This window comes from Pimephales promelas, chromosome 3 (assembly GCF_988280905.1).
Source record: "Pimephales promelas chromosome 3, fPimPro1.hap1.1, whole genome shotgun sequence".
NCBI lineage: Eukaryota > Metazoa > Chordata > Actinopteri > Cypriniformes > Leuciscidae > Pimephales > Pimephales promelas.
In genome coordinates, this window is record NC_142771.1 from 30,250,692 (window position 1) to 30,269,242 (window position 18,551).

Below are 18,551 nucleotides of genomic sequence, written 5' to 3' on the forward strand. Positions count from 1 at the left end.
AATTAGCGACTTTTCTTCAGAACTGAAGATTGTGTTTGTGCTGTTTTCCTTGGATTTACCTCAGAAGAATTAGAAGAACATGATTTGATTATAAGAATGATTTTTAAGGTAAGGTAGTAGCATGTTATTGTTGCATAAACTTTGAATTGTAGCAACTAGTTAAACTGGTGCCAAACTAAAATGTATGTAAAAAATGGAGTAAAAAACATAAAGCCTAATGCTAAATGTATGCATGTACAACACAAGAATGTTTTTTATGTTCGACAAGCTGTGAGTTTGAGTCACTCGTGCTGTTGGTTTGAAAAGCAAAACGTACCAAACATTAGGCTACATGTTTTTACTCCAATCTCATTTCATAACGTTGGAACATATGGAAACGTTTAAACTAACATATAACATGTTATAGTTTCTCTTAATATCAGCATGTTCGCAGGTGTTTTTTTTAAAGGGACCAGATGCCACTGATGAGTCCTGCTGACTAAAACATTCACATGAGTATCTGTGCATGAACATGGTAGTCAAAAAAATCAAACACCTTGGAGATGAAAGGTAAGTAGCCTCCTATGTTTTAGGAATGGCACAAAGGATGACTCCAAGAATGACACAACAAATGACAACGCATTCTCACCCCAAGGCGTCACCTTTGGCCGCGATCCTACGGCGTCATCTAACTGACGCTAAAGGAAAGTGTCAGTTAGAGGACGCGGTTAGGTTTAGGTGTGGGGTGGGGTACACGCGATCCTAGGGCGTCATCTTACTGACGCTAAAGGGCGCATAAAGCGTCAGATATTGAAGCATGTCCAAATGCTTCCCAGGGTGAGAATGGGCTGCAAATGACCTTTGTGTGTAAATGACCAAGTTTCTGTCTTTAGATTAGTGTGTTTACCAATGTGCTTTTTGTCATTTGTTTTGTATCTTTGGATTGTAATCTAAAATACATTCTTTTCTAAATCTCCTTATTCTTTGTGCAAATATATTGTAGGATGATTTTTACATAGTTTTGGAGCAAATATTCTAGGCCACGTGATACAATTTTCAAAAGTCTTGTGAAGAAATAATTAGTATGGGTTTTAGGACTTTATTTCAGTGACATTTTGTTTTTGTCACAAACCATGCATAAACGCCATTATCTCAAAACTACAAACTTTTACATACATGCTGCTGACATATTATTGTAGCAGAGTTTGTGCTGAATACAGTGTAATCAGACTTTAATAATGAAAATGTCACAAGTATCAGAAAAAACCCCCCACAAATGTGAGAGCATGTCAGAACACCTCCAGGACCCAGAAAACACCTCAGACCCCAGAGGGTTAAAACACAGTAGGTAAGACAGAGAGAGAGAGAGACTGAGATTTCTCATTCACAAGGCAATAAAATCACAGACTAGCTATTAATGCTGAAATTGCATCATGACATGTAAAACAATTAACGTTCAAATAGAGAGTCATTCCTGTTACAACACCAACCACTAGCCTTCCCTATATATGAAAGTATAATGGGATCATGGGACAATCCTGTCCATATTTCAGTCCAATCAATCATAATAATTTAATGGTGGCATTTCTTCTATATTTCTATGTGCAATCCAACAACTTCTCTCGAATAGCCTGTGAAAAGGCAATTATCTATCATCCGTGATCCGGCTCGATAACGGTCCTGATTAATGTGTAATTGGAGTCAATGATAATTCTTCAGCAACATTTAATCGCACTTCAGCTCCAACAGAGCTGCCAGTAAGCAGACATACACAAATTGCTCTGAAATACACAAAAGCTTTTATGCCTGTGAGCGGGTCCAAACTTTTCATTATTGGCACATAACAAGCTTCCTATCGAGCAGGTAGCTGATGTGGGCGTCTTCATTCACATTTTCATTACCTTTTCCTTATCTGCTGCTTGCATTTCCTTTCTTTGTGTTTACTGAAAGAACTATGGCAGCATCTCTCCAGACTGCTGGGTTTCACTGTAGCGTCTTTGGGATGAGAGCTATATGTGCTCACTTCTGATTTGATGTTGGGTGCTGCGTCCCTTTCCTCAGGCTGCATTATTTCACTGTCAGAGGTGTGAAAGCAGAGACGAGGGCACACAGCTCCTCCAAGCTCAGACTCCTTTCATGGTTGATTGTCACTCAGCGGCATCCTCTCACCACTGTGTCTGACCGTGTGGAATTCTACCGACTACTTTCAGCAGACGCAACCAGCCCGCTTTAATCAAAAACAACTTTAAAAATGGCCCTTGTAGCGACTGAAATAGATCACACACAAATAATGATCCATAATATCCCTCCCCCAACAAGCAAATCATGGGCTAGAGTTAACCGCAACTAACACACAGGCAGAACCAGGTGTCCGGTTAGAGGACACATTAACACTAGAAGTGCCAGAATTCCAAAACTACTAGAACGGCCACAAACGGTCATTTTGACCGTTAGATTCAAAACAGTGTTGATGAATAATTTTCGTAATTATTTTTGTCAACCACATTTTTTCAAAGACGAAAACGAGACAATAACTAAATAAAAACTAGGTTTGAATGACAAAAACTATGACGAAAATGTTAGATAGTGACGATTTGCGACGCGGTCAAGGCTAATAATAATAATAGGACTCGCAGAACTAGTGAACAGCCAATGCAGCAAAACAAACAGCGCAGGACAGGGCAGCAGAGCTCACCACGATCATCCGACATGAATGGACCATCTGGATCGGCCGTGTCTGATGATAGCAGCCGTCTCTTTTTCCTTGATGTGGACTCTGACTCTGAATCACTAAATGTTAACTTGCACCCAGGAAACGTCGCTGTCACTTTCCACCTCCGATTGTTCCCCTGCATCCGAATTATAGATAACTGTAGTCCGGTTTTATTTGCTTATTTCTGATCAACAACTAATGTAGAAATTATTATATAGCAAACACAGCTACAGAGGTGATCGGACGGACCATTCTGTTGACAGTTGGGAGAGAACACGATCAACCGCGGGATATTTAACAAAAAAATACCGCAAAATTCAGTGCGGTCAATATGACCGTCTATGGCCGAAATAGGTAAATATGTTCATTTTTTTTTTGTTTTGCCTTACGTTTACATAACTTAATTTATATGAAAAGCATTTTAAATGAAAATACAGACAATTTTAGGAAAAGTCAGGTACCAGCTGGATTTTATTATTTTTTTCAACAAAGTTATTGTAGATATAAAATTCAAAAACGGTCAAAATGACCGTTGTGGCCGTTCTAGTGTTAAGGGCACTATTTTAACGATCTGAAACGCAAGTATCAAGCAAGAAGCGCAAGTAACTTTGTGCTGTTGCTATTTTCCCGGCGGGATAAATGACTCTTGCGCCCGACACAAATTTAAAAGGGGTTGGTCTGAAGTAGCTTCATTATTCATAGGCGTGGTTTGGGCGTAACGGAAACAAACCAATAAGAGCGTCATATCACATTCCCTTTAAGAGCATGATGAACGAGGTGCACTTGCTCCATGGTGCAATTGAAGAGTTTGGTTCCAAAAACGCGATGAACGCCATTTAAAAAAAAAATGAGTTATCTGACTTTTCAATACCGACCAAATACAAAACGATGTTTAATTTTACGTAAAATGGGATATCCGCCGTGTTATTATGTAATGTTTTCTCCCTTTCTTTCCAAACCGCGACAAACGCCAGTCTCCCTTTTCTGCAAAATGCCACATATCCGCTAAACCAATCACAACGCACCATTCCACGCAATGTAAACAGTGACGACAGCGCTTTAACTAACCCGGCTTCCTAGGTTTTCTCTATTTTGTCCTTTCGAGCAACAAACAAACAAACAAACAAATGAATAATTTTGACAGCATTGGTGAACCTGCGGAGGGTAAGGCATCCTGCATGGGTAAACGTGACATCGAAATCGAATCATTTACGTGAGGAAGAAGATGGACTCGGGAGGAGGAAATGCCGGCTGTTGCTTGTTCTCACACGACAGCATCAAACTTCTGTCACGCTGAAACACTGACCCCCAGAGGATCTTTTGGAAAACTTTCAGTTGTTTTATTCAAAGTCAACGAAACCCGAGCAGGACCAAGCCAGTTTACAGCTGATCGCCGTCAAAAAAGTTCAGCGGCGACGTCCCAAGGTTGACAACAGGGATATGCATAACGTTAGATCATGCTTAATAAATCATAATTCATGATGATGTGCTCGTCTTAGTTAATGTTTTAATTAAGGTTTTGTTCATCCATGAAGTCATGAATGAAAAACGTTGAACTGTTAAAAAAAAGTTTTGTTAGTTCCTGATGATATTAATATGAATTAATGCATAATTCATTTATCCATGAATTCATGATAATTCATGACATGAACCCTTAAAGTGTTACCGAATATTGTTAAAGCAATGGATTTATATTTACAAGAAATTCAATGTGTATAAAATTTTATTTTGATTAATTGCATTTTGAAAAAAAATTAATTATTGGATTTATTGCATTTTGGGGAAAAAAATGATCTGTTTTTATAATAAATCTTTGGAAATCAAAACCAGGATTTCATTTTTTATTGTTATTATAACCTACAAATGCTATGTGAAAATTTGAAACTGAAAATAGTGGTTTTCATCTTCCCATTTTCTTGCACAGTTTTACTCAAATTCATCAAAATGGATTTATAGCGTTTTGGAACCAAACTCTTCAATTCTATTATGATTTATTATATTATGACATTTTCATGTATGGAAGATCTCTGAGTAAGTTATAAAATGTAGCAATATACATTTAATATAAAATGAAATTCATAAAAAATAAAAATGGCAATAAATACATCAATCAAATGATCGGACACTGTTAAAAAATAGTTAATTAAAACAGATTTATGAAATTTTCATTGTTAAATAAGATCTCTAATATGGGACAGGGCAAAAAACAAACAAAAATGCAGGCATTTGCTGTTTAAAACATACAACTTTTCATGCAGAGTTAATTATTTAATAATTAATAATTATTAAGCCTAGCTGCAAGTACTGGACACCAAAGTGCCTGGACTGGATTCACTGGGTCTCTGCTTTAGCAGTGACAACATACTAATTTATTTAAGAGTGAAGGAGGGAGTGGATGAAGACAAATGTGGGCAGAGGCCTTGGGCTAGAACAGGCTCACCCCACAGATGCCCCAATTGACTGATGATGGCTCTCAATAATTAACTTCATAAAGGGGCCCTACCAGCCAGCAGGTGTATTAAAACCAGGCCTCATAAACGGCCTTTATCGAATTAGCCAAGCCTACGTCATTTTTCATTTGACTCCTCAGAGCCAAACCACATTGATTCCAAACGGACGTGTCCATTCTGCAAGAATATGAGCAAAGGGTGGCGGCTCAAACCCTTGTGTGTGTGTGTGACGGGAGCGAAGACGTATTTCTCAATCGTGTCATCTCCTCCTGGTTACATTTGTCTAACACACTATTTGCTACCTGTGGCGAGGAGTGCCAGGAACAATGACAAACTGCTGAAAAAATGAGAAGAAAAAAAGCTAGCTAACATGATTTGAAATAACAACGGCAAATCACAAACACATTACCCGCACAATTCTGCTTGGAATAAATCTGATATCTCATTAGATTCAGGAGAGACTATTCCTGGAATTCAGACTCTAAAAAGCTTGAGAACAGCTTTCTTGTCAGTTTCTGAATCTTGTGAATCATACCACTCAGCAGCTCTTTGTAATGCTATTTTCTAGCCATGCTACAACAGCTATCTAATTGAATGAAGGAAGAGAGAAACTGCCAAAGACATTTTTTTTTTTTTTTGCCAAACTAACATTTCAATAACATGTCAAATCACTAAGATCTGACAAAAATGTATCATTACTTTGCTCATATCAGTTGCTCAATGAAAATAAATAATTAAACAATTAATTAAATACAAAAAATGTATATTAAGATAATAATAATATAGAATATTTGAGAGAAATAGGCCTTTTGTGTACATAGAAAATGTCTTAGATCTTTAAGTTCAGCTCATGAAAAATGGGGTGTTGTGTTTATAATTTTGTTCAGTTTAATTCAAACAATTAAATAAATAAATAGAAAATGAATTATAGTGTAATACAGTTATATTCATTCTAATAATCATAATAATCATAATCATCATCATATACTATTCCTATCGAATAATTTTCAAATCTAAAAATATACCTCAAAATAAAAGGCTTTATTAAATAGCATCTACCAGGGTAAAACATATATGTAAATAAACAACCAAAACAATTAAATAAATACAAAAAATGTATTATAGCAAAATAAGATTATATGAATTCTAATAATAATACTATACATTCTTATTATTATCATAATTCTTTGTCAATATCATGTTAATGTCAAAACACCCAGGAATCCAACAAAAGAGGTTTAATTAATTATGGTTTGTCAGTCAAAAGAAAATTAAATAAATACAAAATATAATAATAATAATTATTATTATTTGTGTATTTTGCTTTAACTGTAATGAACTAAAGCTGTATTTTTCAAAAAAAAAAAAAATGTTTTGGTTTCCATAATTTTACCCTGTTTCAGTTTTGCCTGAGTTCTCATTCACTGTTAGTTGCTCATGGTTTCTAATTAGTGCACACCTGTTCCCTGTCTCTGTGATTACCTCTAAGTTAAAGTTATGTTAGCGATGTTAGTTCTCAGTGATCAGGGATTTAGCAACATGCTCAATTATTAAAAGTTCTGGGACAAGTGATATTTTCAAGTAAACAATCAGTTCCACCCATTTGTAGGGCTGCACGATTTGGGGAAAATCTCATATCGCAATCGCAATATTGACCTCAATAATCTCAATATGCCATTGCGTTATATTAAACAAACGGTTTCGTGAGTCAAGGCTCATGAGTTCTTGCTTGGGTCTAAAGCAAAATGCACACACAGATTAGTGATAAATTCTCAAACTCAAACTAGCAACAACAACTAAATGATTAATAACACCTATGATGATCAAAAAGCCATTAATATACCCCCTCCCCCTCTGTTCTTTGATTAACTTTACTGACAGAAAGCTTTATTGGATGCTGGCCCTTTAAGAGCAGCCGATACTGACAGCACTCTTTACGTCCATCATAATACTGCCCTTATATGAAGATACTTGACAAACGACATTTGGCTTAATTGTGTGTGTTATTGTTTGTTCAAGCGTGAAAGAGAACCGCGGTCGTGCATACGCATGATACTGGTGATACTTTCTGTGAGTCACTGTCAGTACATTCACAAGCAGTGCGCTCTCTTTTAAATTATCATGTATGAATGGTTTAAAAGCATTCGCACGAATTACAGCGGGATCATAACGCTAGCCAAAGGATGACAAAAAATATGAGATGCTGCATTAATTGCATTAAAAATAATTTATTCCAAATAAAATCGCATAATTTTGCGTCATATAATCGCATAGGCTTGACATCGCTATAGCGATATGATAAATCGTGCAGCACTACCCATCAGAAATACAAGTACCTCGAAAAAGCTTTTTGAACGTGCGATTTGGTGCACTAAATCTGTCAAAACATGCAGGAGTTTGGGGGTTGTTAAGTCTCTTGACAAAAAGAGATTTACACACAGGAGCAGAAACACAGCACATGTCTGCTGTCATTGTCACACCACAGCCCTGTTGCTTGTACAGAGGAAAGTAATCGCCTTCCTTTGCTGTCTGGTTTCTTGCTGGTGGTACTCGGGACAGGATGATTCTAGCGTAGGAGCCGTTTTAAGTGTCGCGTGCGATGCGAGCCTGAATAGCTCGTAATGGGTGGAAACATCAAAGATCTCAAATAATGAATGATGAAAAATTCAGCAAGGTAGAGGAGGATGCAAGGACAAAGCGATGAGAGGTAGATGCAATATCTTATTTCCAACCTGCTACTTTCATCTGCAGTGGCAACAGAAAGCACTTCTCACCAATGGGGTAATTATCGCCATCATGAAAGTTTCATGCCGTCTAAAGGGGAAGCCAGTGTGGAACAATAAGAGTGACTTTCAAAGGCCTTTGCTTCCCTGTCCTCCCCTGCATCGACATTCACCTCTGGACCTCTGTGCTTTAACAACCTTCTGCCTTTGTGTGGCTCACAAAGAAGAAAAGGAGACCAATATGGCGAAGGAGCAGCTGTAACCACACAGAAGAGGAGTTAAAACAAATTCTGGATTGCGGCAGCTATCCTTCAGCACGAGGCTGCGATAGGAATCGCACAGGGCGGTGTCACCCGTCCACGCGGCCGCTTATTTCATGCTACATTAACAGACCGAAAGAACATTTCTGATACCAAAGAAAAACTGAAACTGGGAAACACACAGCTCTAGAAACAATAATGGTGAAATACTGCACAGCGACATGTGGAGAAGAATTCTCTTTTCCTAAGGGAATATTCAACGGGCTATCAAATAGAGGGTTGAATTAATATATTGAATACATAGCTCATCAATTTGTAAGCTGATTGCAAGAAAACAAAGATCTGCAGGCCAAAGGAAATGAGCATTTGCAATGAAACCGTGCTGGAATAAATATGACCGCCTCAAGCTGCTTTCACTGAGTGGTGCCTCTGCTTTCTACATCTCAATGAGATGCTTTTTTTCACACCGGAAGTCCAAATGGACAGCTTGGACAGTGGACACAAAACGGATTTGGACACTCGAGCCTTTATGGGTGTTGAAATGAATGCATCGAGATGCGGACGTGGATGATTCTGCATCGATGATTAATAGATTACTGACGTTTCTCTGATGTCATTCGTCGCATATACACGCCCTTCTATTCCTAACTAATGTAGTTAATGCCTTGTTCACACTACATGATTTTAAAACGTCGCGCTGAACTGTGCGGTTCACACTACATGACTTGATCTCAGTGAAATCTGGAGTGTTCAAGTTGTTGATCTGTTCACACCACACAACACAACGTGATTGATCCACAACGGGAGGTAACTCACTACACGAGTTGACAACACACTACAGTACATACAGATACAACCACGATCGGATGGTAAGAGCAAATCATTTGTGACTCAATGAGAGCTGTTTCAGTACTACGGTACGGTCTAAATCCTGAAAATAATCAAATAAATAACAAGTTGACAACAACTCTGTCACCCAACGATCTTATCTTGTCTACAAACCACGTTTTGTCACGAAAAGCACGCAATAAAACGAACCAGAAATGACGAGAAACAGCACGTGCGCCAATACCCAGCGAAGAAGAGAACACAACACGTGAATATGGACGTCACACAGTTGCACACTGTTTGCGCGATGATTTGCTCTGCGAAAAAAATGCAAAAAAAAAGAAAAACTAAGATTTACCTGGTGTCCTTAACCCATGCGTTGCTATGATTGGCTGTACTCATGACATCACTGAGGTTGAGTCGCGTGACAGCTCTGGATATCTAGCAGGCTAGATATTTTTCTGGGCTCGGCGACGCGTCTGCGAGCGTTTTTGCTGCGTTGTTGGCTCTTTCATACTAACAGATTGGTGAGCGTTCATCGTCCGCTAATCCCCCGCGATTTGCACGCGATAACACCCTGATCTGTCGGCGAGCTCAACGATTTGCAAATGGGGCTTAAAATCCTGTAGTGTGAACTTGGCTTAACTAATGTTAACAAATTAAACTGTATTGTAAAGCGTTACCCACATATCTTACTGTCCCCAAACTTTTGAATGACACTATATTATCTGGTCTACCACAAAAATGCAACCTATGCCAATCCGAGTCTGTTTTCTTTACTAATTTTTTTGTTTGTTTTTGTATACACTTGTTTTTCGTGTGTGTGTGTGTTCAAATCTGCTATCTGCATGACTTTATTGGTGCCAGGCCAGTGGCCCAACGCAACAATAGGTTTAAGAGCTTTTCAGTTCTTCAGGAAACATGCTTGTCTTCCTATTTGACTAAGAAATTGCCATTGGTCAAACTAATTTATATGTCCATACTGAGCATTATTATACAAGTTTTGAAGAGGGCATCTCAACAAAGAACCATTCAACTCCCCAACAAGAGCATTCGTGTTGTTCAAAGCAGCACTTATCAATTCTGTAATGGAAACATCTAATGAGACTCACAAAAGATTTATGTTGCAGCATGTTCATCCATGTTAATATCGAGTCAGGGCTGTAGATCACAGCACATAGATAAACTTAGATCCTACAAGGGCAGTTAATGTAATGACCATGCCAGTCAAGTGCTTATGAAGTTCAGCCCAATTTCCCAAAGTCCATCCCGGGGATTTTGCCCAGTAACACAGTGCCAGTTTAAATGGCTAAGCTGATTGCATTGCTTCAGCCGCTGCCACAGAACAATTAAGAATGTGACATCACATCCAATAGTGTGCTAATGGGCTTGGCTGGATGTATGAATGCTTGATATTAGGCTACTCTATCGTCCTCAGGGCTGGGTGAGCTTCTGGGTTCGAGTCTGGATGCCGCGTAGACACCATCTGGGCTGCGTATAGGGTCAAAGCAGCAGCGCTGTCTGGGAAAATCGCCAGAATCCCAAAGGTACAGATTCCCTCGGCTGCAAATATGCAGCAGTGAACATTGTCAGCAGTGGCATATTGATTTTATGTATATGCCTTGCTTTCTGTCATGATGCAATTTTCTGTCAAAGCACTGGCAGGAGAGCACCGGTCCAATTATTGAGCTGGCATGTTGCCATGCCGCCTTAACTACATCTACGAAGAGCCCAAATATAGCCACCTTTCAACCAAATACACAATTTTTTTATGCAGGTTATATGCACAAAACTATGAGTTTCCTTGCTGTCCTTGTTCCTGGTTCTTCACTGTTCACAGAGTCACTTTAAAGCAAATCGGTTCACTCGCCCTGCAGCAATATCCAGACATACAATTACACTTGAATGGGAAAGCACTGAAATGTATGTAATTGTTTCATGAAATTACTTTCCAAGTAATGTGCTTCTTAAAGCTGCAGTCCGTAACTGTTGGTGCTCTAGCACAAAGAACATTGTAGCCTGAGCTACTCTCTATTTATGTGCTACGTCAAAGTACGTATCCTTGTCAGTGTTGTGAGTGCTTGTCTTTTTATTGTTTCTGATCTCCCATAGGTTAAGTAGCGGCACCTGCTGTGGGTAATCAGCGCTCCCGTGTAGCTCCCAATGCTGATTCGCTCTAGCTGGCATGTGCTTAATATAAAAGCTAACCAGTTTTGCAGAGCGGGAGAGGCGGAAGGTTTTTCCGTCTGAAGAGATCCTTTCTCCTGGTCCAGTCCTGTTTTAGTTCTCCCCATGTTGACTTTTTATCCTAAGTAAAACTTATTACTGAGGTGAGAGATCAGTGCAAGGTTGTTTGGACTGTTATAATTATAGTTTTGGTTGTATTTTTCTTAATCATTTTTCAGTTAATTAAGTTGTAGGTGCCATTTAATTTGACCTCTTTTTCTCCTGTTTATTTCAGGTTTAGAATTATCTTTTATTTACATCATTATTTAGTTGTTAAAATAGTTAGACTTGTTTTGTTTGTTATTTTGGCATTATCCTTCTCTTGAAGTAAACTATTTCCTTTGTAAAGTCTTGAGTTTCCTTGGTCACTTATTGGGGCTGTCCGTTAAACGCATTAACGGCGTTAACGCAAACCCATTTTAACGCAATTAATTTTTTTATCGTGCGATTAACGGTATTTCTGGCCTAGCAAACTTTGTAGATTTTTCACATTCTTATGCAACAGGACGCAGCATTCGTAGCATTGCACTATGAAACCCATTGATTTCAATGGCTTGTGGTGCGCGAGGATGGTTTTTGTTGCTTCGTCGACCAATGCGCAAGCGCAGCGGCGCACACACCATGGCCAAAATTCAATATAGTTCAACTGCCGCTGTGACGATTACCAGAGTGGCCAATAGAAACGTTTTGGCATCCAAAAAGTTTCGAAAATGGGCGTAGCGCTGCGCATTCCCAGTCCTGTCTGAAAGCACTGGATCTAGCTGGAAACCAAATAGTAGGTTAACATTACGTTTTGAGTGGATGACGAGCACAAAATGCCGAAATGGATGCCAATAAGATTCTGAATGGAAAGTTTTCTTTTAAAAAGTTGGCAAATGGTTCCATTGACAAGACCAAAGTGATCTGTGTGTTTTGTCATTGTGAACTGAACTATTGTCATCACAGCATGACCAGTCTAAAATACAACTTGATGGCCAAGCACAAACACACACACACACAGTTGACGTGAATTCTGCTCCCCCTCGTCAATATCAGGACCTCGTCACTATTTCTTTCACCCTTTTATTTATGGACAGTATTACATCGTGTGAGTATGGGGTGGAGACACTTCTACGTGGAGACAAATCCACAAATAAGTGGACTCCACCCACCGTTTCCTCATCCCAATCAGATAACGACCACATTGGAATGACCAATCATAGCACCTTCTCGCCACAACCAATCACGTACGACTTTACACTCGGGGCGGGAACTGAATCTGATTGATTTTGAAGATATTTACATCCTTGAAAGCTGTAAACTATGGGCAGTTCATTCAAATTGAGCTGTTTGTGTGGTTAAAACACCCTGTTTCCAAAAGATTGTTGGAGTTTAAGGCTTCTTTATATTTCCATCAGGATAAACTCAGGGTTACACACAATTTAAGGTTCATCAAGCGGACTCAAGCGGCGCGATACAGCGTGTCAAAAGCAAATAGCCCATTATCTTCCCTGCTGCTGTAGCAGTTTCAATAATATAAAACTAACATGTTTGCAATGTTAATACATTTTTCCCATGACGTCTGTTTTCTTACCTGCAACCTTCCTTGACTAGTGCTGGCTATACATAATTCATAAAAATGTCACTCTGGACGCAGCACAGCACGACACGATGATTCATTGATAGTAAACGGATGCCCGTTCTTCTTCTAAAATAGGGGTTACACGCAACTACATGGAGGACACACTATTGCACATTTGATTTGACCAGTGTAGACAGCCTCGCACGGGGTAGACAGACACGATGTAAGAAATGACAAAACGGATGATTTTGTCTTTTAAAGCACGATTGTGGTGACAAATAGCTAACTATAGGACATATCCAAATATCAGCCTATAATGTAGCCTATAATGTAATGTTGAAAAAATACATCTTTGCATTTGGTCAGATTGATATGAAATATTAACTGTATGATCAAGTGTTTTAACTGGGCATTTCACTTTTAAATATATGAAACATATGCCCTATTAGATCCACCGACCTGCTGTGTATTTAAAACTTGACTGAAGAAGTGGAAAAGCTGTTGTGACAGTAAAATCACCTATAGGCCCTATTACTCAAACTCATGTATTTATCACAAAATTGAATCCAGTTATTGATGCGTATCTGTTTTATCATGAACAACGTGATGCTTCCATAACACGTTGTTCCCATAACATAGAAGTACGCGCTGTTTCTCTGGCAGTTTCAAAGCCGCATAAAAATGTGTCTTGGCTTGATACACAGACTAATGGTCTGACTAACTCTAGCGAAATCCAAATTTTAAACACATTTTACTGATGCAATATAATGGGCCTTAGCCTTACACTAGCTATTTGAGCCAATGCACAAATGAATGTGCAAAGTTATTTCAGGGCAAGACCCTAATTGTAAAGCCTAACGTGATTGTTTGTAGCGAGAATGTGCTATGATTGGTCAGCTCAATGTGGCCTATATCTGACTGGCTTGAGGAAACGGTGGGATTTGTCTGCACGTAGACGCTAGAAGTATTTCAAAATCCACAAATGCGTGAGGGGATTTGCAAATGCACAAAAAGCGGTTCACAAATCAATGCCAGGCAGAGTTATGTTTGTGACATAATCTGTAAATATATGTTTTGCAAATATCATTATTTGTGAGTTTTATAGGTTTTTGAGAAACTCTTCACATTTGTTTTAGAATCTCAATCTATTTATTTGGAATAATGCAACAATTCTAACCCCAATATGTGAGGTGTTTTTATTGAAAATCAAACTGTCTGAACATCATTCTAAGTAAAAAAAAAAAATCCATCCAAGCCCAAAACCAAATGAAATGAATGCAAACCATTACTACCCCAGGTCTATTTCTACATTTACCAGCGTTAGCCTGTTTACTTTTCAATTACACCTTCTGCCGAAATCAAATGCAGTTCTCAAATGGCCCTGGCGCTTTATTCGCGGAGTGAAAGGTGAGTCATTAGATGTGTCTCAGTGGTGCAGTTTTTATTTGAATCTCGTCGGAATGAAAGACACTTGACTGATAACGGCGAATCGGATCAGCCTTGTCGATCTCAGCCTGGGTGAGTTGCTAATTAGAAAAAGGCAATGAAGAACTATCGTAGCCAGATTAAAGAAGGGCCAGGAACAGCCATTAATTGCACTTCTGTGCCAAGGCAGTGGGAGAAAAACACTCACACACACTCAAAGAAAGCGGTACACAGTATCCATGTCTTTTGCATCACTGGCTGAAATGTCTCTCTGGTTTCCCCAACATGGTGCCCAGAGGGATTAAGCGTGATTACTGAAGCTAATTACATCTTTTACAATGTGCCGTGTCAACCCAAAGCCATAGGTACTGTAGCGAACCTGGGAAATTCCTATTAGCTCATATACCAGGAATATAATTTTAATAACTAATCATGAAACATGATCGGGGAATCACCTACAAATTATAAAATTACTCGTAAAAGGGAAAAGTTACCAACGGCCTGTTTGGACAGCCCAACACAACAAATTATGATCAGTGCTGCTGCGATTAGTCGACTTAGTTGACGTAACCGTCCATGCAAATTAGTCTACGCCAATTTTTTTAGTCGACGCGTCATTTTATTATTGACCACATATTTATTTTTGGTCTCCCGTGTCAAACGGCTCACTGTAATTCACCTCCACACACCAGTGTGTGCTCTGTGTGTGTTAATGGAGGATTAGATTAGGACTCTAATGACTAATATGGTATAGCCTAATGGAAATGCAGATACGTATGTTTAGATTGTTAATACATAATGTTCAACAGGTGACATTTTATATTTTTGGCCCTTCAGTTGAGTACAAAATAAAATAGACACAACCGGCTGTGTGTGTGTGTGTGTGTGTGTTGTACACAACGTTCCTTCTTGTTCCTTTGTTTTAACTCACGTTACCTATAAACGTGTCAATGAATGCCATTAGGAACAGGTGGTGAATTACTAGCCGTGAGTCAAAGGATAAAAGCTTTTCAACTGTAGATTTGAATGAGTACCAACTGACAGAGTCCAGATACCCTAAAAAACCTTTGCTGGGTCACCCAGAAATTTCCTAAAGATTAGACTAGCAATTATGCTCTACTTACATTCTGTTGCTGGGAATGATCTTGTAGCCGTCCCTGAACCATGTCACCTGTGGCCGCGGGAAGCAACTGACCACTGGGGAGTTGAGGATGGCAGCCCGGCCCTGCGTCACCGTCTTTCTTTGGTCATTGTCTATAAAGTCGCCCATATCTGCAAGAAAAAAAGTAAGGGGTGTTATTGTAACCATGGGAGAACATTTTTTTTTTTCGCCAAAACAAAGCCACCCTGATGATACATTCAAGCCAACAGAGGCTTTTGGTACAAACTGCAGAGGTGTTCAATCAAAAACATTTATTCAAACATTTATTCATGGCGCACAGCAAAGCAAGATTGCATCATCATGCAGAACAAAAGAACGTCAAGCAGATTGTGCTTTGAGTTTGTTGACATGCTGTAATTCCAGCGGTGCAGTTTTCGCATTGAAGTGTTTAAAGCTCTCGTTTATCGGATGAAAAAGCCAAAAACTATTCCTAAATCGGCTAACATACACTTAAGTTTTAGTTTATTTATTTATTTGAGCATTAACCATTCTGCTCAAAAGTCGAAGCAAAAGAGCTTATAAGCGCACACCCCCCCAAAATTAATACAAATAATATTCATTTCACAATACAACAAAGGAAAATTAGGCAAAAGCAACAAAACGACAGCAAAAAATAAAAAAATATACACACTTGCAGTATCTGATCATTGTAGAATACCCCTAGTGACAAATCATTTCTTCTACTGTATACTTTTCAAAAATCTTTTGTTAGTATTTATATTTAAAAAGATTGATGTTTGGACTTTGTTTCATCTCTATCTCCAAATTATTACACAATTGTACCCCATTAAAAGGAACCCACTGACTTTTTGGGACTTTAGCTTATTCACCATATCCCCCAGAGTTAGATAAGTCCACACATGCCTTTTTCATCTCTATGCGTGCTGTAACTGTCTGACGCACCCATCGCTAGCCTAGCTTAGCACAAAGACTGGATGTAAATGGCTCCAGCTAGCATACAAAATAACGCAAAAACATTTTCCTATTTACATGTTATGATTTGTATAGTCACAGAGTTTACAAATAACAAGGTCATATGAGACACAGCCATCTTTTAACCATAGAACTTTATTCTCAGAAGGCAAAGCTCTTTACAATACAGCGAACACTCATGACTGCAAACTATGCTTTTACTATCTAGTAATTGCTGACTCTATTACTCTCAAACTCTAAACAAACTCTCTACTCTGTAATCTCTGCTCTGTAATGCTGCTGTAATCACTCCATCCAAGTAGCAATGCTTCGCTTTCTGAGAATATAGTTCCCAATGGGCTCTATGCACGGCGGTATTTCCGGTGAAGCATTAGGGATGCTCGATAACTTCCGGCGATCGTAGAGTCCAATGCAATACCGAGAATTTATATTGAATTTTATACTCCATGGTTATACTAAAGAAACGTTAGTCACAAAAACAGATAAAACAGACACCCCTCGTTGTGTTTATGCTTCTTTTTAAAATTATATTAAATAAATATAACTATATATAAAATTACATCTAAACGTATGTACGTTTCATTTCAAAGACTGGAGGACAGTAAATTTTGAAGACTCTGCCATAATCCCGTTTTCCTCGGTTTTCCTCCGCTTTAATCTCCACAACCGGAAATGGACGAGCATCCCTGCGTCAAATGCGGAATTTATGCGTGCATATAGCCCATATTTATATGGTTAAAAGATGTCTGTGTCTCATTTGACCTTGTTATTTGTACTCTCTGTGACTATATAAAACGTTAAATTGTTGGCTCTTTCATACTAACAGATTGGCAAGCGTTCATCATCCGCTAATCCCCCACGATTTGCACACGATAACACCCTGACCTGTTGGCGAGCTCAACGATTTGCAAATCGGGCATAAATCGGGCTTAAAATCCTGTAGTGTGAACTTGGCTTAAGTTGTAAATAGAAGTCTTGTGAGAAGCCAGAACGAGCGAGAAAACACAAAGTTAAAAACACTAAAGTTAATCCTCTGGTGTCGACAGTGACGGTCATGCATATTAGGTGTTTAACTGTGTGGTATTGGGCAGTTTACAGTCTCCTTTTCTGCCTGAAGGTATCAGTGCCCGTAATCCAGATTGGCAGCACCTGTGTTAGAGCCAGATTGGGAAAAACTGCGCTAAACGCTGCGGGAAGGATAAATACTCTGGCTCTTTGAATTTCACGCTCTCTCTGGTTCCACTCCGGCCAGCAGCAGCATTGAGGACACACGTTTTTGTTTTGTTATATTATGTTTTGTTGTCGCTTCTCAACGCCAAAACATAACGTCATTCATCCACATTTACACTACTGACGCTACTAACTAACACACAGAGCGGCAAAATATCAATATGAATTAGGGCTGTGCAAAAGTTAATTGCGATTAATCGCATCCAAAATAAAAGTCTGTGTTTACATAGTATATTTGTGTGTGCTGTATATAATTATTTTGTATATATAAATACACACACATGCATGTATATATTTAAGAAAATGTGTTATTCCTATACACTCACCGGCCACTTTATTAGGTACCCCATGCTAGTAATGGGTTGGACCCCCTTTTGCCTTCAGAACTGCCTCAATTCTTCGTGGCATAGATTCAACAAGGTGCTGGATGCATTCCTCAGGGAGTTTGGTCCATATTGACATGACGGCATCACACAGTTGCCGCAGATTTGTCGGCTGCACATCCATGATGCGAATCTCCCGTTCCACCACATCCCAAAGATGCTCTATTGGATTGAGATCTGGTGACTGTGGAGGCCATTTGAGTACAGCGAACTCATTGTCATGTTCAAGAAACCAGTCTGAGATGATTCCAGCTTTATGACATGGCGCATTATCCTGCTGAAAGTAGCCATCAGAAGTTGGGTACATTGTGGTCATAAAGGGATGGACATGGTCAGCAACAATACTCAGGTAGGCTGTGGCGTTGCAACGATGCTCAATTGGTACCAAGGGGCCCAAAGAGTGCCAAGAAAATATTCCCCACACCATGACACCACCACCACCAGCCAGGATGGATCCATGCTTTCATGTTGTAGACGCCAAATTCTGACCCTACCATCCGAATGTTGCAGCAGAAATCGAGACTCATCAGACCAGGCAACGTTTTTCCAATCTTCTATTGTCCAATTTCGATGAGCTTGTGCAAATTGTAGCCTCAGTTTCCTGTTCTTAGCTGAAAGGAGTGGCACCCGGTGTGGTCTTCTGCTGCTGTAGCCCATCTGCCTCAAAGTTCGACGTAC

At 39.1% G+C, this 18,551-nt stretch overlaps 1 protein-coding gene across 6 annotated transcripts in view; it reads right to left on the minus strand.

The window, feature by feature from the left end:
• Positions 1–18,551, minus strand: part of sdk1a (sidekick cell adhesion molecule 1a) — a 354,190-nt gene that overhangs the window by 183,317 nt on the left and 152,322 nt on the right. For all 6 annotated transcript variants that reach the window (XM_089128735.1, XM_089128733.1, XM_089128732.1 and 3 more), the window contains exon 4: positions 15,290–15,437. In XM_089128735.1, coding sequence (XP_088984861.1) covers positions 15,290–15,437 — 148 coding nt within the window. The remainder of the gene's footprint in view (positions 1–15,289; positions 15,438–18,551) is intronic.